General features: G+C 43.2%; 1 protein-coding gene across 2 annotated transcripts in view; it reads right to left on the bottom strand.

The window, feature by feature from the left end:
* Positions 1-549: 549 nt before the first annotated feature.
* Positions 550-20,311, bottom strand: part of ULK2 (unc-51 like autophagy activating kinase 2) — a 185,297-nt gene continuing 165,535 nt past the window's right edge. For both annotated transcript variants that reach the window (XM_073573475.1, XM_073573484.1), the window contains one exon: positions 550-3,053. In XM_073573475.1, coding sequence (XP_073429576.1) covers positions 2,992-3,053 — 62 coding nt within the window. In that variant the 3' untranslated portion in view covers positions 550-2,991. The remainder of the gene's footprint in view (positions 3,054-20,311) is intronic.

The following is a 20,311-nucleotide window of genomic DNA, read 5'->3' as shown; positions in this document are numbered from 1 at the left end:
GGGGTAATCTGTTCTCCAAATCTCCATCTCAATTTATGTGGATACGCCTTAAATGTCTTCGGTTGTAATACTCCTTTTAAAGGGAACCTGTCACAAGGTTTTTGCTATTTAATCTGAGCACAGCGTAATGTAGGGCAAAAAGAGCCTGATTACAGTGATATGTCACTTAGCACCTGTATTGTAGTTCACTTAATAATGGTTTCATCAGCACGAGATTATCACTGTAACCCCACCACTGATAAGCAGGTTGCTGACAATTCAGCATACACAGGAAGTTGCTTCTCAAAGGTGCAGGCGGGGTCATACGCAGCCCAGAAGTCTTAGCTCTGCTGCATCTACATCAGACAAGGATTATGAGAACTACACCATTTAATCCAGTAAGGGATACATGCCTGGAATCAGGCTTTTTTGCCCTAGGCAGATTATATAGCAAAATCCCTTTAAGGCTCAGAAATTCTAGCTTTTTGAAACTTGCAGTCACAATCAACCAGATTATATTTAATCTCATCAACTAACTACTTAATTTGAGTAAAAAACAAACAAAACTGGTGGAGCTTTTTCCTGTTTGTTTTATTTATTCATAATATACATTTATATACAAGCCATAATAAAAGGCTATTTTTGCAACGGTTCTATAAGATGTAATCTAGACTTAAGAATAACGCATGCAGTTTACAAACGAGAGGTAGAAACACGGTATTAAAGACCTAGAAATGCACAGATGGGCATCTGTGTATTTCACAAGCAGGTACATAAATAAAAACACTTCAAAGTAATTGGCAGAATTTGATAAATAATATAAAAATGGCTGTCAAGTAAAATAAAACACATGGTGCATTGAAATTATTAATATATTGCAGCGGTGGTGTAAGTACTACTATATGACCATCAATACATTTTAGCAGAAGTTTTAAAATCCGGTAGTAAAAAATGGTTAAGCATCAGAATTTAGTGACACAAATGGTGTTGGAAGTTTGTCTGGAAATACTAAATTATGGGGTTGTTTTTCACATACTGGTTCTTAAGTGTATAGTAGCAGACATTAGTGTTGTTATCAAGTAACATCTATAATGGGTACATGCAATATCGCAGACTGCTTTAATTAGGGGAGGAGGGTTATTCCAATACTCATGGCAAAAAGACAGCAAAGTTTTGAGATACTTAAAACTTTTAGACAGTAACATAAAAGATGCAAACATTTAAAAATATTATATTCCATGTCCCTTAATGTGAACACATTGTGTTCCTCGAGAGGAGACCTACATCATATATGCCGTGCATCTGTTCCGCATGGGAGCGTGCATGCATTTGCCACATCTGCATAGTAGGTCCGCGAAATGCCTTCATTAAAATGTAATGACCAAGTAGAAACAAGAATCATAACTTCATATAAAAGCCGCTGGTATTTCATTTACTCCCTAAATGCTTTTTAGAACTTAAAAAATGGCTTCTATGCCAGTTGTTTTCAGAACTGAACATGGCGGGGGAAAAAAAAAAAAAATCGAGCAAAAACCATCTAAAACAACAAACTTAAGACACGGCAACACAGTATTTGTCTTTCTAATTTTCATCATGGGTCAAAAAAAAAAAAAAAAAAAAAAAGTATTTAGGACCTAAAACTGCACTAAAGGTATGAAAACGTATATAAAGAATAAGTCCATGTAAAAGAATTCGGACTTTGGTGTAACCCATTTTCAGTAAACTACTAAAAATGACATAAAAGGCTTATCCAAACTTGTCACGTGACAAAATAAGTGGCATATTACACATGAAATAAATGAGTGGCACTGCTGTTCTTCAAAAAGAAAAAGAGAAAAAACTTCACCAAGTACTGGCCTCCAGTGACCACAAGTTTAGTTTTACAGGTCACACATCAGTTTTGTCTACTAACCTTTGGTGCCATAGCTGTGAGCGGCTCTTACTGCGTCTACTGTTCAGACATGTGAGCTGCACCCTAACATTTGCAGACCACACTACAGACTTAGGGGTATAATTGGAGCTACTGTCTATTAATACCTAACAGTAGTAGTCACACACATGTCTATATTACAGCAGTGTTCCTTCTCTAACACTGTCCATGGAACAAATGTACGTCTGGTAGGAGAACACCCGATTAGAGAACTAGAGTAAGTCAGCACATTTCACATGCACAAACCAATATATATGCAACACACGACACCTGTATTGAAAGCAAATACCGATAAAATAAAAACGTTATTAAAAACAAACATATTAGTAATCAAGTATTAGACAAATAGATACAAAAAGGTCACAAGTTATTATTTTTTTTTTTACAATTTGTAAAGTTTTTAGGAAGCTACATATTAAATTCCACTTTTTGATACATACAATGAAATGATCACTTTTTCAGTAAATCCATTGTGCCTTTTCATATTGATAAGAGTTCCATACAAGATCATTTAGTTTTAAGAAATTAGTGCAAAATAAATTGGTTTAAAAAGTAGAACGTCAGGTAGCCACATCAAAAGGAGAGTAAATGAACCGACGCTCTGCATGGCTGAGCTCAGTTTTGTTTTTTTTTGCTTCCTTTACTTCTGTTCCTACTCAAAATAAAGTGCTTTTTCTTCTATTTCAGTTGGATGGATCCTCTGGGTTCAGACGTTGTACCAGTAACCCTGTGTGAGTAGGTAAACATTGAACACTTCACTACTGGAATACTGGGTTGCGGCTAGTGAAGGTTTCCTTACTGGTTTTCATCACCTCCACCTTCCTGGAGCAACTGTAGTTCATTATCGAAAATACATATCCAAAATTAAAAATTTCCCTCCATATTACATGTATATTGAAAGGCATGTTATGCAAGGAGTGTCTCTAAAATAAGGCAGCCTTCCTGCAGTCCCCTGATTTATTTTCACTCGGAAAGCCACCAATGGAGATTTTGGTTCCTCTTTCCATGTGTTAGATGTACAAGTATATATACACTGATCTACACTACAGTGGTCCCTTGTATTAGTCTTCAGGTGTCCATTACTATTCATACAGAGCGACGGCTCCATAGAGTGCAGACAGTCTTCCTTCCACACTGGCTTTATCTGGGAAAAAAGGGTTAAAAAAAATTAAAAACAATGAAGAGTGTGTTAAAAATCATAAAACACAAGTGACAGTTTAGCTAGACTATAAAACATTAGTAATGCTCCAATCACAGGGGTATTCTAGTTTGTGATGATGCAATAAAAAAGGGTGAAAGCGCAGTCAGGCTTTTATAAGGCACCACCTTGTATGGAAAACTCAACCCATGTCACGCCACCCTTTGTATCACTAAATGTGTCAAAGTAATTAAGTGAGAAGCTAAACGCCGCAACAGAACAATTCAAACTTGAAAGTTAAGTCTCATTTGTTTTTTGTGTACTTTAGTAAAACATAAGCATTAGCTTGAAAAAATAAATATTTTTCCATAGGATAGCACATAACTTGCTGATCACAGTAGGACCATCCTTAGGGAATCCCCAGCAATTGGGACTCTAGAACATGAATACAAGGCCTGCAGAGAACCATCTTGAACAGAGAAGCGATGCGCTTGGTCTCTGCTCCATTAATTGACAATGGAACTTCAAGAAATAGCAGAGTACAGTGGTTGGCGTTCTCCGCCAGTCCCACTGACCATAAAAGAAACAAAGGTCAAAGCACGCACACCTCAGTTCCATTCAACGTGGGGATGTAGTCCCGTTCTCAAGATCGGTGGTGATCCAACCAGTTGGGTCCATAGATCAAGGATAACGTGTTTCTTTTTGAATAACCCCTTATAGCTTATTTTTTTTGCATAATGAAAGATGTTGTAGAATCATGCTGCCCAAACCATGGGTTAAAAGGAAAAATAATCTTCACACCGCCAGGATCTGATTCATGCTGTCTGTGGTTTAGGCAGCATGATTCTAATGATAGGTTCCCTTTAACTGTTCACAGTCAAGATTTCATCTGGCAAACATTCAATAGGGTCCTCTATCATTTGGTTCAAGTGGTTATATAGCTGTCCTGGTCATACGATGGAAACACAGGCACATTACATGAACAGGTCAGATATTTATCCACTGAAAAACATTGAAGGTTAAAATTGAATGATAGCAAGCAGAATTATTGAACATTTTAAGGCACAGATACAGAAAGTATACTGTGAAAAGTTTGCAAGTTTTTATTATATAAAAATTAACATTTCCAATTTTTTTTATGGCTCAGATTTTGACAAAGACAGTTGACAAGTATCATCTACAGGAGTCTAATCACTGGGGGTCTCAATTAGGAATCATGCAGACCTCTAGCAAATGGGTCAGAGCAAGGACCGCAAATGCACAGAAAGGCCGCGGGTCTCTCCTGACCTGCACGTGACAGCTTCATGAATGAAACAAGAATGCAAGGATTTGGAAGTCTCTTATAATCCTAGTTTATTCACAATAGAACATAAAACACATATCAAGAGTTGAAAACTAGACATTTTTCTATTTCATTTGAAAAAATAACTCATTTAGAAATAGATGACTGCAACATGTCAAAAAAGTTGGCACAGAGCCATACTACTATTGTGCAGCATTCCCTATTCTTTTTACAACAGTCTGTAAACGTCTGGGAAGTCAGGAGACAGCTGAAGTTTTGAGAGAGGAATACTTTAGAATCTCTAAAAAAAACTTTTGATATTATGTACTGTAGATGGCAGGATATTCAAAGGTTTTGGAATTTTATGTTGAGGAACATTTTTTGGAAATTGGGCAACAATTTTTAGATGCAGTTGTTCAGATTGGTGCACCTCTGACCATTATGGCTTCTCAGAGACTCTGCCTAACAGCTCTTTTTATACACAGTCATGTGACTTAATTGAAAGTTGACCCTCCTGCTGTTTTTTCATTAGTTCCATTTACTTTTCCAGCCTTGTTAACACTGTCCCAACATTATTTTTTTTAGATGTGTTGCTATCAATTCCATTTCATTTGAAAACCATAAGAATCTTTCAAGTTGTGATCTGTCTTCTATATTCTGTTATGAACAAAAAATATAGCTTAACCCCTTCACTACCAAGGGTGGTTTGCACGTTAACTCCCGGGCCAATTTTTACAATTCTGACCACTGTACCTTTATGAGGTCATAACTCTGGAACGCTTCCATGGATCCCGGTGATTCTGACAATGTTTTCTCGTGACATATTGTACTTCATGTTAGTGGTAAAATTGCATTCAAATAACTTGCGTTTATTTGTGAAAAAAACGGAAATTTGGCGAAAATTTTGAAAATTTCGCAATTTTCCAACTTTGAATTTTTATGCCCTTAAATCACAGCGATACGGCACACAAAAAACGTAATACATAACATTTCCCACATGTTTACTTTACATCAGCACAATTTTGGAACCAAAATTTTTTTTTGTTAGGAAGTTATAAGGGTTAAAAATTGACCAGCGATTTCTCATTTTTGCAACACCATTTTATTTTTAGGGACCACATCACATTTGAAGCCACTTTGAGGGGTCTATATGATAGAAAATACCCAAAAGTGACACCATTCTAAAAACTGCACCCCTTAAGGTGCTTAAAAACACATTCAAGAAGTTTATTAACCCTTTAGGTGCGTCACAGGAATTTTTTGAATATTTAAAAAAAAAAAATGAACATTTAACTTTTTTTCACAAAAAAAATACTTCAGGTTCAATTTTCTTTATTTTACCAAGGGTAACAGGAGAAATTGGACTGCAAAAGTTATTGTGCAATTTGTCCTGAGTACGCTGATACCTGATATGTTGGGGGGAACCACTGTTTCAGCGCATGGCAGACCTCAGTAGGGAAGGAGCGCCGTTTGACTTTTTCAATGCAAAATTGGCTGGAATTCAGATCGGACGCCATGTCGCGTTTGGAGAACCCCTGATGTACCTAAACAGTGGAAACCCCCCCCAAGTGACCCCATTTTGGAAACTAGACCCCCCAAGGAACTTATCTAGATGTGTGGTGAGAACTTTGAACCCACAAGGGCTTCACAGAAGTTTATAACGTACAGCGGTACAATTAAAAAATCATATTTTTTCCACAAAAATGATCTTTTCACCCCCAATTTTTATTTTTCCAAGGGTAACAGGACCCTAAAAGTTATTGTGCAATTTGTCCTGAGTACGCTGATACCCCATATGTGGGTGTAAATGACTATTTGGGCGCATAGCAGAGCTCGGAAGGGAAGCAGCGCCATTTGACGTTTTTGGCTAGAATTGAGATCGGACACCATGTCACGATTGGAAAACCCCTGATGTACCAAAACAGTGGAAACCCCCCACAAATGACACCATTTTGGAAACTAGACCCCCCAAGGAACTTATCTAGATGTGTGGTGAGCACTTTGAACCCCCCAGTGCTTCACTGAAGTTTATAACGTCCGGGTGTGAAAATAAAAAAATCGTATTTTTTCCACAAACATCATCTTTTAGTCCCCATTTTTTTATTTTCCCAAGGGTAACAGGAGAAATTGGACCCCAAAAGTTGTTGTCCAATTTGTCCTGAGTACGCTGACACCCCATATGTGGGAGAAAACTACTGTATGGGACACGTCGGGGCTCGGAAGGGAAGTAGTGACGTTTTGGAATGCAGACTTTGATGGAATGGTCTGTGGGTGTCATGTTGCCTTTGGAGAGCCCCTAATGTACCTAAACAGTGGAAACCCCCCACAAATGATCCCGTTTTGGAAACTAGACCCCCTGAGGAACTTATCTAGATGTGTGGTGAGCACTTTGAACCCCCAAGGGCTTCACAGAAGTTTATAATGCCCAGGCATGAAAATAAAAAAATCGTGTTTTTTCCACAAACATGATCAATTAGTCTCCAATTTTTTTTATTTTCCCAAGGGTAACAGGAGAAATTGGACCCCAAAAGTTGTTGTCCAATTTGTCCTGAGTACGCTGATACCCCATATGTGGGAGAAAACTACTGTATGGGCACACGTCGGGGCTCGGAAGGGAAGTAGTGACGTTTTGGAATGCAGACTTTGATGGATTGGTCTGCGGGTGTCATGTGCGTTTGGAGAGCCCCTGATGTACCTAAACTATTGAAACTCCCCACAAGTGACCCCATTTTGGAAACTAGACCCCCTGAGGAACTTATCTAGATGTGTGGAGAGCACTTTGAACCCCCAAGTGCTTCACAGAAGTTTATAACGCCTGGGCGTGAAAATAAAAAAAACTTTTTTCCGCAAAATTATATTTTTGCCCCCAATTTTTTATTTTCCTAAGGGTAACAGGAGAAACTGGACCCCAAAAGTTGTTTTGTAATTTGTCCTGAGTAGGCTGATACCCTACATGTGGGGGTAAAACACTGTTTCTGCGCATGGCAGAGCTTGGAAGGGAAGGAGCACCATTTGACTTTTTCAACGCAGAATTGGCTGGAATTGAGATCAGACGCCATGTTGCCTTTGGAGAGCACCTGATGTGCCCAAACAGTGGAAACCCCCCAATTATAACTCCAACCCTAACCTCAACACACCCCTAACCCTAATCTGAGCCCTAACCCTAGCCCTAACCCTAACCCTAGCGGGAAAATGGAAATAAATACATTTTCTTTTAGTTTTATTATTTTTCCCTAACTAAGGGGGTGATAACGGGGGGTTTGATTTACTATTTATGGCAGTTTTTATGTTTGGCAGCTGTCACACGCTAAAAGACGCTTTTTATTGTAAAAATAGTTTTTGCATCACCACATATTGTGAGCTATAATTTTTCCGTATTTTGACCCACCGAGTCATGCGAGGTCTTATTTTTTGCGGGACGAGTTGACGTTTTTATTGGTACCATTTTCGGGCACGTGATATTTTTTGATCGCTTTTTATTCCGATTTTTGGGATGCAGAATGAACAAAAACCAGCGTTTCATTAATTTCTTTTGGGGGGTGCGTTTATACCGTTCCGCTTGCGGTAAAATTGATAAGGCGGTTTTATTCTTCGGGTCAGTACGGTTACAGCGATACCTCATTTAGGTCGTTTTTTTATGTTTTGTCGGTTTTTTGCAATGAAAACAATTTTATATAAAAAAAAATTATTTTTGTATCGCTTTATTTTGCGAGCTATAACTTTTTTATTTTTTTGCGGATGACGCTGTATGGCGGCTCGTTTTTTGCGGGACAAGATGACGTTTTCAGCGGTACCATGGATATTTATATGCGTCTTTTTGATCGCGCGTTATTGCACTTTTTGTTCGGTGGTATGATAATAAATCATTGTTTTTTATTTTTATTTTTTAAGGGGTTCGCTAAAGGGGTTAACTAATGGGACAGTTTTATAGGGCAGGTCATTACGGACGCAGCGATACCAAATGTGTACTTTTATTTTTTGTTTTTTTTATTTTGAAAAAATGGATTTATTGGGGAATATTTTTTTTTTTTTTTTTTACACTAATTTAGCGATTTTTTTTTTTTTAATTATTTTTAACACTTTTTTTTTTTTTACTTTATTACCATGGTGGGACATCACTGTCCTGTGACAGATCGCTGATCTGTCACATCACAGATCACGGTGACAGATCAGCGATCTGTCACAGGCACTGCTGCAGACTTCCTCATGCCTGCGCTTTGCAGGCAGTGAGGAAGTCAGCTCCCTGCAGGCCCCCGTCGTCATCTTGGATCCGGGGGCCTGTAGGGAAAGAGCCCCCCGCAGCAGCGCTGCACATTGCGCTGCCGTGGGGGGCTCAGGGAAGCACGGAGGGAGCCCCCCTCCCTGCCGATGCTTCCCTTTAACCCCCCGGTACACCGCGATCGCGTTTGATCGCGGTGTACAAGGGGTTAAGGTGTCGGGGGCGGTCTGTGACCGCCCCTGACACATTGTGCCGGGTGTCAGCTATGATAATTAGCTGACACCCGGCCGCGATCAGCGGCGCTCACCACGTCATTACGTCCTTTGTAGGTAAGGGGTTAAAAAAAAAAATTCCAAAAATTTGCATTCTTGTTTTATATACAAAATAGTGCAAGCTGCAATGTGGTATAACATGTACACATAGAATGTATTCTAGTACATAATCACAACCCTAATGAGCAAATATAATGCAAGGCTCTTTTCTCCTTCGCCTTATTGTGGGGGACACAGAACCTTGGGTGTATACTGCTGTCACTAGGAGGCTGACACTAAGCAAATACAAAGAGATTAGCTCCTCCTCTGCAGTATAAACCCTCATACTGGCTCCAGCTGAACCACCCAATTTACTCTTAGTGTCCGTAGGAGGCACATGGGTCTGATATTCAGACCACATTTTTTATTTTTAATTTTAATGTTTAAATTCTGAATATTTTCCAACAATTACAAGGGGCGAAGGATCCCTTCAGGGATCCGATCTCCCCAAACAACCTTCAACAGGCGGAAACATGGAGTGTCGCCCCCACATAACCCCTCTTGCATTGTTAAAACCTATGCTTGAGGTCTACTGGGGCGACGGGTCCCTTCAGGATACTGCTCTCCCCACAACAGCAACAGACTGGAACATGGAGTGTCTCCTCCATGTACCCCCTTATGCAGCCAGGCTCTCCACGCCGGACCATCAGCCCAGTCCATCCTGGAGGATTGAACCCCTAGGATGTCCAGAGGCATTTGCCTAAGTCCATGCAGCTCCTATTGCACCACCACTGATATGTAGCGGTGTATGCAAAAAAGCGAACGGTACCTCAACCTACCTGTCGAAGCGATGGCAGATGGAAGGCTTCCTGTTGTGAATTCACTTTCTGACCTGCCTCTGGTTGCTAGTGAAGGTAGTGGAGCTGGTTGTATTGACAGAGGAGTCGCGAGTTCTCGTTCCGGGCTCCCTCTGGTGGTTACAGGAGGTAATGGAGCTGATTGACAGAGGCCTGCCATCTGATAATGAGGATGATGATTGGACATCTGGAGACTCTGACTGGATTTAAGACAGCCGACTCCCTATATTCCTGCTGGTGATTTTTCCTGTCTCCTGAGGTCTTAGTTTCCAGTTCAGTCCCTGCATGCTCAAGCTAAGTGTTCTTTGCTATTGTTTACATTTGATTTGGTTTTGTCTATTCAGTTTTGTGTGGTCAGCCAGCCCCGGCTGGGGCTGTGCTGAATTTCCATCCTTATGTTACTGTTTGTGTCAGTTTGTTTTTTGTCCCTTATTAGACTGGCCTCTTTTTGCTCTGCTTTCAGAATATGCCAGAATGCTGATATAGTGGGAGAAGTCTAGTGACTTCACAGTTTTTACTACCAGAAGTGGGTTGGACATTTTTGCAGGTTTTTTTGCGCGATTGCAGACAGTGTCTTTCCTTTCCGGTCCTTTCTAGTTAGTGTGGGCCCCATCATTTGCTCAGCCTATTTTCCTACCTGTGTTTGTGTTTTCATCTTGTCTCACCGACAATATATGTTTGGGGGCTGTCTATTCCTTTGGGGTCTGCTCTGGGGCAGTTTAGATTTCCCCTTTTCTTGCTTTAGGCTTACTTAGTTCTCCGGTTGTGTCGAGGCGTCTAGAATCATCGTAGGCACGCTCCACGGCTACTGCTAGTTCTGTGGATAGGATCAGGGGTCTGCAGTCCGCTTAGTTACCAACCTCTCTGGTTTTCTGTGGCTTAGCTTGGTCTTGTTTTCCTCCTCTGTGACCCAATCATAACAGAATCACCAGCCTAAACCGCAGATTCTAGGGTACTCAAAAGCAGGTGAAGATTGTAAAGAATTTTTTTTTTTATAAGTATTTTTTCTTCTTTCTCTGGGGCCGTAGGAGGAATTTTTCTTTAATGGAGATTAAGCAATTGTCTGATCATGTTGAGCAGCTCGCTGCTGAAGTGCGGGGAATTTCCGCCTATCTCGCTCAATCACCTGCTGTTGAACCAAAAATCCCTACTCCTGATGAGTTTTCTGGGGATCAGTCTAAATTTTTGAATTTTAAGAGTTGTAAATTATTTCTTGCCTTGAAGCCTAACTCATCGGGGAACTCTGTGCAGCAGGTTAAAATAGTCATCTCCTTGCTGCGCGGCGATCCCCAGGATTGTGCTTTTTCTCTGACACCTGGAAATCCTATTCTGACTAATGTGGACGCATTTTTTCAAGCTTTGGGGTTGTTGTATGATGAACCTAATGCTATTGATCAAACTGAGAAAACCCTATTGGCATTAAACCAGAGTCAGGATTCTGCAGAGTTATACTGTCAAAAATTCTGAAAGTGGGCGGTCCTTACTACATGGAATGATGGTGCCTTAGCAGCGCTCTTTCAGAAGGGTTTATCAGAGACCGTAAAGGATGTTATGGTGGGATTTCCTGTTCCCTCTGGTCTTGATGATTCTATGTCATTAGCCATTCAAGTTGATCGGCGTTTACGTGAACGTAAAACTACACGAGAGGCGTTGCCGCCTTTTGAACAAACGTCTGAACCCATGCAATGTGATAGGGTTTTGTCTAGGGTGCAACGTCAGGAGTTTAGAAGGCGTAATAAGCTGTGTTTTTTCTGTGGAGATGCCTCTCATACTATTTGTCTGCCCTAAACGAGAGAAACGTTTTGCACACACATTTGCTGTGGGCAGTGTACAACCTAAGTTCCTTTTGGCAATTACTCTGATCTGCTCCTTATCCACATTTTCCGCTAAGGCTTTTGTGGATTCAGGAGTAGCTTTGAATCAGATGGATTTGGACTTTGCTAAACGTTGTGGTTTTCCCATGATACCCCTGCAGCCTCCTATCCCTTTGAGGGGTATTGATGCTACTCCTTTTGCGGAGAAACCCCAGTTTTGGATCCAGGTGATAATGCGGGTCGCCCCGGACCACCAAGAAAATTGTAAATTTTTGGTGCTGCACAATTTGCATGATACTATTGTTCTGGGTTTTCCCTGGTTGCAAACTCATAATCCTGTTTTGGATTGGAAATCTGTGTCTGTGGTGAGTTGGGGTTGTCAGTGTGTTCTTAATGACACTCCTGTTTTCGCCACCTCTCCCCAGTCTCATGATATTCCTGATTATTTGGCTGATTTTTCTGATGTATTTAGTGAGAGTAAGTCTGCGTATTTGCCTCCTCATAGGAGTTATGACTGTGCAATTGAGTTGATGCCCAGGTGTAAATTTCCCAAGGGTCGGCTTTTCAACTTTTCGGTACCCGAACATGATGCTATGCGATCTTATATCAAGGAGTCGTTGGAGAAGGGTCATATTAGACCATCCTCTTCACCCTTAGGTGCTGGGTTTTTTTGTGACCAAGAAAGATGGTTCATTAAGGCCTTGTATTGACTATCGTTCCCTTAACAAAGTCACTGTTAAATATCAGTACCCGTTACCCCTGATTTATTTTCCAGAGTTAAAAGTGCCTGCTGGTTTACCAAGCTTGACCTCAGGGGGACATATAATCTTATTCACATCAAGCACGGGGATGAATGGAAGACAACGTTTAATACCACGGAGGGACATTTTGAGTACCTGGTGATGCCTTTTGGGCTCACTAATGCCCCTTCTGTCTTCCAGTCCTTTATGAATGATATTTTCCGGGACTTTGTGGATAAAAGTTTTTGATCTACCTGGATGATATTTTGATCTTTTCCAGTGATTGGGATTCTCATGTGGAACATGTCCGGACTGTGTTCCAGATTTTGAGGGAAAATTCCCTGTATGTTAAAGGGATCGAAATGCCTCTTTGGTGTACAGAGGATTTCATTTTTGGAATTTATTTTGTCTCCGTCGGCTATTTAAATGGACCAGGCCAAGGTACAGGCCATTTATGATTGGGTTCAGCCCATTTCTTTGAAGGCTCTCCGGAAGTTTTTTGGTTTTGCTAATTTCTATCGTAAATTTATAGGTAATTTTTCTGGTATTGTCAAACCATTGACTGATCTGACCAAGAAGGGCACTGATGTGCTGAATTGGTCTCCAGAGGCTGTCTCGGCATTTCAGGAGCTTAAGCGGAGATTCACTTCTGCTCCGGTTCTACGGCAACCTGATGTCTCACTTCCATTTCAGGTGGAGGTAGATGCTTCTGAGATTGGTGCAGTAGCTGTTTTGTCCCAAAAAGATCCGGTGACTTCTAAAATGAATTCCTGTGCCTTCTTTTCTCGGAAATTCTCCCCATCTGAACGTAACTATGACGTGGGGAATCGGGAATTGTTGGCCATGAAATGGGCATTTGAAGAGTGGAGACATTGGTTGGAGGGAGCTAGACATCAAGTTGTGGTCCTCACCGACCACAAGAATTTGATTTATCTTGAATCAGCCAAACGCTTGAATCCTAGACAGGCTAGGTGGGCCTTGTTTTTCACGTGTTTTAATTTTGTGGTCTCTTTTCTTCCGGGCACTAAGAATGTTAAGGTGGACGGCCTTTCTAGGAGTTTATTTGCGGATTCTCTTATTGTGACCGAGCCTACTGCCATCCTAGGTGAGGGGGTAGTTCTTTCCGCCATCTCGCCCAATTTGAGACGTGCCCTGGAGGAATTTCAGGAGGACAAACCTGAGCGTTGTCCTATGGGAAAATTGTATGTTCCTGACCAGTGGAGGAAGAGAGAGTGATGTCTGAAATTCATTGCTCCGCGTTGGCTGGTCATCCAGGTATTTTTGGTACCAGAGATTTGGTGAGTCGGTCTTTTTGGTGGCCTGCCTTATCTCGTGATGTCAGGAATTTTGTGCAGTCCTGTGGGACTTGTTCTCGGTCTAAACCCTGTTCTCGTTCTAGTGGGTTGTTGATGCCCCTGCCGGTGCCCAAGAGGCCGTGGACCCATATCTCAATGGATTTCATCTCTGATCTTCCTGTCTCTCAGAGGATGACTTATCTGGGTGATTTGTGATAGATTTTCTAAGATGGTCCATCTTGTACCACTCCCAAAGTTGCCATCTTCTTCAGAGTTGGTGCCCTTGTTTTTACAACAGGTGGTTCGGTTGCATGGGATTCCTGAGAACATTGTGTCGGACAGAGGAGTCCAGTTTGTTTCCAGATTTTGGAAAGCTTTTTTTCCAATCTGGGAATTCAGTTATCTTTCTCCTCTGCGTTTCATCCTCAGACCAATGGGCAGAGAACAAACCAGACTTTGGAGTCCTATTTGAGATGTTTTATATCTGTTGATCAGGATGACTGGGTCTCATTTTTGCCCTTGGCCGAATTCGTGCTAAACAATAGACCTAGTTCTGTCACTTTGATGTCGCCCTTTTTCTGTAACTTTGGGTTTCATCCTCGATGTTCTTCAGGGCAGGTGAAATCTTCGACCTGCCCAAGTGTGGACACTGTGGTAGAGAGAATGCAGAAGATTTGGGACCAAGTGGTGGATAAGTTGTCCCTCTCTCAGGAAAAAGCCCAGCGGTTTTCCAACCGGTATAGGACCATTGGTCCCCGGTTTAAAGTGGGTGATATGGTTTGGTTGCAAAGAATATTTCTATGAAGGTTGCGTCTCCAAAAGTTCAAGCCAAGATTCATTGGACCTTATAAGATTTTGGAGATTCTTAATCCTGTTTCTTTTTGACTGGCTCTTCCAGCTACATTTAAGATCCATAACGTGTTTCATAAATCTCTGTTGAAGGTTTCTTGAGCCAGTAGTTCCTACAGCGGCACCTCCTGACCCTGCATTGGTTAAAGGCAATATGGAATATGATGTAGAGAAAATATTGGATCCTCGTTTGGCTAGACGGAGACTCCAGTACTTGGTCAAATGGAAGGGTTATGGCCAGGAGGATAATTCTTGGGTCTCTGCTTCTGACATTCATGCAGATTGGTCCGTGCTTTTCACCGGGCCCATCCTGATCGTCCTGGTGGTGTGGATGAGGATTCGGTGACCCCTCCTCAAGGGGGTGGGGTACTGTTGTGAATTCACTTTTTGACCTGCCTCTGGTTGCTAGTGAAGGTAGTGGAGCTGGTTGTATTAACAGAGGAGTCGCGAGTTCTCTTTCCTGGCTCCCTCTGGTGGTTACAGGAGGTAATGGAGCTGATCTAATTAACAGAGGCCTGCCACCAGATAATGAGGACGACGATTGGACATCTGGAGTCTCTGACTGGATTTAAGACAGCCGACTCCCTCTATTCCTGCTGGTGATTTTTCCTGTCTCCTGAGGTCTTAATTTCCAGTTCAGTCCCTGCATGCTCAAGCTAAGTGTTCTTTGCTATTGTTCACATTTGGTTTTGTCTATTCAGTTTTGTGTGGTCAGCCAGCCCCAGCTGGGGCTGTGCTGAATTTCCATCCTTATGTTACTGTTTGTGTCAGTTTGTTTTTTGTCCCTTATTAGACTGGCCTCTTTTTGCTCTGCTTTCAGAATATGCCAGAGTGCTGATATAGTGGGAGAAGTCTAGTGACTTCATAGTTTTTACTACCAGAAGTGTTGGACATTTTTGCAGGGTTTTTTGCGTGACTGCAGAGTGTCTTTCCTTTCCTGTCCTTTCTAGTTAGTGTGGGCCCCATTGTTTGCTCTGCCTATTTTCCTACCTGTGTTTGTGTTTTCATCTTGTCTCACCGACAATATATGTTTGGGGTCTGTCTATTCCTTTGGGGTCTGCTCTGGGGCAGTTTAGATTTCCCCTTTTCTTGCTTTAGGCTTATTTAGTTCTCCGGCTGTGTCGAGGCGTCTAGAATCATCGTAGGCATGCTCCACGGCTACTGCTAGTTGTGTGGATAGTATCAGGGGTCTGCAATCCGCTTAGTTACCAACCTCTCTGGTTTTCTGTAGCTTAGCTTGGTCTTGTTTTCCTCCTCGGTGACCCAATCATAACAGCTTCCCGCATGGTCCACGCTAACGCAGCTCACCTGTAGCAGAGCACCAGGCCCTGCGATCCTCTTCGGCGGCTTCTGAACGACTCCGCGGGTGTTAGCCAGGGTATCTACCTGCAGGAGCGCTCCTGTACCGTGTTCCCCCACGGCAATCCCAGCATCGGCGTCCTCCGGCCGGCATCTAAAAATTTAGGCCCTGGCTTCTCCTTCACCTAGGCGGCAGCCCGATAGCTCCGCCCACCTGTGCTGGACACCAGCTCCACCCACGAGATTACCGCTCATAGCGAGACCATCCCCTCTAGTCTCAGTGGCCGTTCTTCCTCCCTGGCCATAAACCATTAGTTCCACCCACCTCTTTGCCTCGCCGACAACTCCGCCCACGCACCGTCACGTCATCGCAAGACCGCCTCCCGGATTTCCGGCCGCCATTCTCATTCAATCGGCTTAAGCACACGTGCAGCTTTCACTGCACACACCGGGTCTCTGCAGGCCGTAACTACAAACCCCAGGGCTGCATTCATTACTACCGGTGGACAGAAGAGCGCAGCATCAGGGGAGCTGGTAGGGACACTGCATCAACACAGAAATAGGGACATTCTATCCTTTTCTCTGCAGTATTCACCAGAGACTCTTAGCCACCCTCCCTATTAGAGCACATTGACAGTAGCAGGGACACACAGGGGTACACCATGTCTCTCTCTAAGACATCAAAAAAAAGCAAGCAAAAGTGTTTTTCACCTCATGTACCACCTGCCAGACTGCGCTTCCACAAGCAGGGCTGTGGAGTCGGAGTCGTGGAGTTGGTGCTCATTTTGGTGGTGTCGGTATAAAATGGACCGCCCCCTAAAATATATAATAAATTGGGTACAGTAGTTCAATGCAGAATGTGCTGAATATTTTTTCATAGGAATTTGGGAACGTTATGAAATGTCCTATAAATGGCTGTTCTATTCCTGATCTAAGGCTACATTCACACAAAGCGTTTTTTACTGCATTTTTTGAGAATACGTTTTTCAGCTGCAAAAGCAGATCAGCTTTTTATAAAACCGCATCACCTGAACGGTTTCTGAGCTAATAGATGTTTTCAATTGCAAAAGCACATTAGAAAAACGCCACACAAACTGACATGCTCATTCAGCCCAAAAACGGATCTTCACAAAACAATGGGTCTGAATGTCATATCTTGAAACCCATTGACTTTGCTGGGATGCCCAGAGTCAATGCATTTTACTGCAAAAAACAGATCCGCAAAAACGCTGTGTGTGAATCATGGCCGTAGCCAGCGAGGGGTAGATAGGTTGTTCTCTAGCCTTAAAATTAGGTCAGATTTGAGGTCATCTATGAAGGAGGATCTGATGAGGCGATACTATTTCTTAGAACAAATTCATAGACTGCACAAATGTTATTTAGTATGTTTTTGTTGAAATCTGTTTTTTGCCACTTACATTAGTTTATTACGTAGTGCTATATATATACACATACACACACACACACACACACACACACACATATACAATTTATATATGTAATCGATATTACATAGTGTATTTCATATTTACAATTTATTACAGTTTTGTGTTCTAAAGTTGTATTCCAATAAATATATATTATGTTCTAAATATCTTGATTATTGTATCATAAAAATGATTAAGTGTCTGATGTTCACATTGTACTACAATACATTTTTCACTTAAATATAAGCAATATATGTGGGAGTCGGAGTAAGGGAAATTGAGGAGTCGGAGCTTTCGCTTACCGACTCCACAGCCCTGGCCACAAGGACAGAGTACATCACTCTGCAAGGACTGTGATCCCGAACGTGCTCAGGAGCCCTCCGCTGCTACTGAACCCAGTGTACCTAGCCCCCCTGAGTGGGCTTCGTCACTATCACAGTCCATGGCTTCACTAGCCAAAGCAATTGAGTCCCTACACGATCCCACAGGTCGGTGTCTTCATCTGCCTGTATCAGAAGGTCCCGCTACCTCACAGGAACAGTCGGCCAGCAGAATCCGCCCTCAGTCAAAATCCTCTCAGCCAGCTAAAATACGGACCCATATCACCTCTCACAGCCCTGCTCGCGCCTCGCCATCCGTGAGCTCCACTTCTCGCTCCCCCTCACCAGGAGCTTGCAGCGACCAGGATGCTCAGTATGAGTCGGACGAGCCACTTGACCTCGGCTTACTATTAAGTGACGGTGGATAGCCTCATTGAGGCTGTCAACCACACACTAAAACTTAATGATGACTATCTACCACAGATCATGCAGTGTCATTCAAGAAGACCAAACATTCTCACAGGGCCTTCACAGACCATCCCGATTTTCGGGACATAGTTAAGCGGCATTGAGAGCGACCTGACAAACGCTTCACAGGGCAGAAGCCTCTTGAAGCAAGATATCCCTTTCATTGCATCTACGGAAAGAATGGGCTCAATCCCCCACAAATGACCCACCCGTATCTCGCCTAGCATCCAAAACTCTGCTATCCTTGCCAGATGGATGCTCCATTAAAAATCCAACGGACTGTCAGATAGAAAATCTTGTTTGATCAGTTTTTGAAGCATCAGGTTCACTCTCTCCCTCCTTTTCTGCAGCATGGGTTACTAAAGCTATAGTCTCCTGGGCCGATAGCCTGTCCAAAACCATTCAGGAAAATAATGTTCCCCCTGACACAGCAAATCTAGCCAGATTTCTATAGCAGGGGACTATTTAGTCCATGCTTCTTTAGATGCGGCAAACTGCGCCACACGGCCTCAAATACAGTCACCATCAGAAGGGTGCTGTGGCTCATGGAATGAAGAGCGGACTCTGCATCCAATAAGTCTTTAACGTCCCTGCCTTACCAAGCCGGTTCGTTATTTGGAGAAAAGCTTGATCAGCTTATCCCTGACACCACAGGAGGGAAGAGTAAATAGCTTCCACAGCAGAATACTACGCGCCCCATCAGCCAACAAGTGCGTTTCCAGTCCTTTTGCGCCAATGCCAGATGGTTCATTACAACCACTGCTTCCGGATCTGAACGCCTTTCTCGTGGAGACAAGGGTCCCCAGGTTTCGTACAAAACCAACAAATCCTGGAAAAGCTGGCCCAAGCAATTCAGATCTAAGGGACCAAGGTCCCATAGATTCTCAACTCAATGACTTGTCACATCGTCCAGTGGCCACCAGCAGAGTAGTCGGTCGCCTAATTCAGTTTCGTCATGTCTGGCTTTCCGTGATTCACGACGAATGGGTCAGGGACCTGGTGTCCTCCGGATACAAAATTGAATTTTCCTCCCATCCCCCGACAGTTCTTCCCCTCTCGCTCCACCAAAACAAATGCTCAGGAACAGCTCTTTTAATCAAACCATCCATTCACTACTCCAATACGGGGTTGTTATTCCAGTTCCACAAAACGAAAGATTTAAGGGGTTCTACTTGAACCTATTCATTGTGCCAAAAAAAAGACGGAACAGTGCGGCCCATTGTGGACCTGAAACTCCTAAACAAGTTTGTCAAAGTCCGGCACTTCAGAACGGAGTCCCTCGGTTCGGTTATCGCATCGATGGAAAAGGGAAAGTTCCTAGCATCCATTGACATCCAGGATGCTTACCTTCATATCCCAATCCTTACCTCTCACCAGAAGTTCCTGCGCTTTGCCGTCCGTGGGGAACGTTTCCAGTTTGCAGCCTTGCCCTTTGGACTCGCCACCGCTCCCAGAGTGCTCACGAAGGTAATGGCGGCCGTCATGGCCATTCTACCCTCTCGAGGTGTGGTCATTTTGCCATATCTAGATGACCTTCTAATCAAAGGACCGTCCTTCCAAGCCCTGTGCGGTGTGTGTCCGTATCACTTTGGATACACTTTCTCACTTCGGCAGGTTGATAAATTTAAACAAGTCTTCCCCTGTTCCAGCTCAGCAGATATCCTTTTTAGGAATGAGCCTGGACATCTCCCGAGGGTTGGTGATTCACCTCGGGACAAGGTCTTAGCCATTCAACAGGGAGCCCAGACACTTGCCTATATCCTCAATCTATCCGGTTCTCCATGCCAGTCCTGGGCAAGATGGTGGCATCTATGGAAGCTGTTCCATTCACATGGCTTCACCTCCGTTCTCTACAACATGCACTTCTGACAACCTGGGACAGGAACCCGTTCTCCCTCGATCAACTGTGCCGCTTGTCCCCGCGGGTCAAGCAGACACTCAGATGGTGGATGCTACCGTCTTCTTCCACCAAGGGAAAAATTTTTCTCCCGGTTCACTGGCTGGTAGTCACCACCGACGCCAGTCTTCTCGGCTGGGAAGCTGTCTTTCATCACCACACGGCCCAAGGATGCTTGTCACCACGATAGTCATGTCTACCGATCAACGTCCTGGAAATACGAGCGATTCGGTTGTCCCGGCTTCGGTTCCATCACCTCCTGGCGGGCAGTCCCATCCGCATACAATCAGACAATGGCGTCAATGCACAAGGTAGAACACATCCTCCACTGGGCCGAGAGAAACCACTCAGTCAACTCAGCAGTTCACATCCCGGGCATGGAAAACTGGGAGGCAGACTCTCTCAGCCACCAGGGCCTCGACTGGGGAGAGTAGGCACTTCATCCGGAAGTCTTCTAACAGATCTGTCATTGTTGGGGGACTCCGGACGTAGATCTGATGGCTTCAAGATTAAACGCCAAGGTGCCCAAGTTCATAGCTCGCTCCC

This window comes from Dendrobates tinctorius, unplaced genomic scaffold, assembly GCF_039654945.1.
Source record: "Dendrobates tinctorius isolate UK_male_01 unplaced genomic scaffold, ASM3965494v1 ptg000007l, whole genome shotgun sequence".
NCBI classification, from domain to species: domain Eukaryota; kingdom Metazoa; phylum Chordata; class Amphibia; order Anura; family Dendrobatidae; genus Dendrobates; species Dendrobates tinctorius.
Note: the sequence above shows the minus strand (reverse complement) of the source record. Positions and strands in the feature narration are given on the sequence as shown.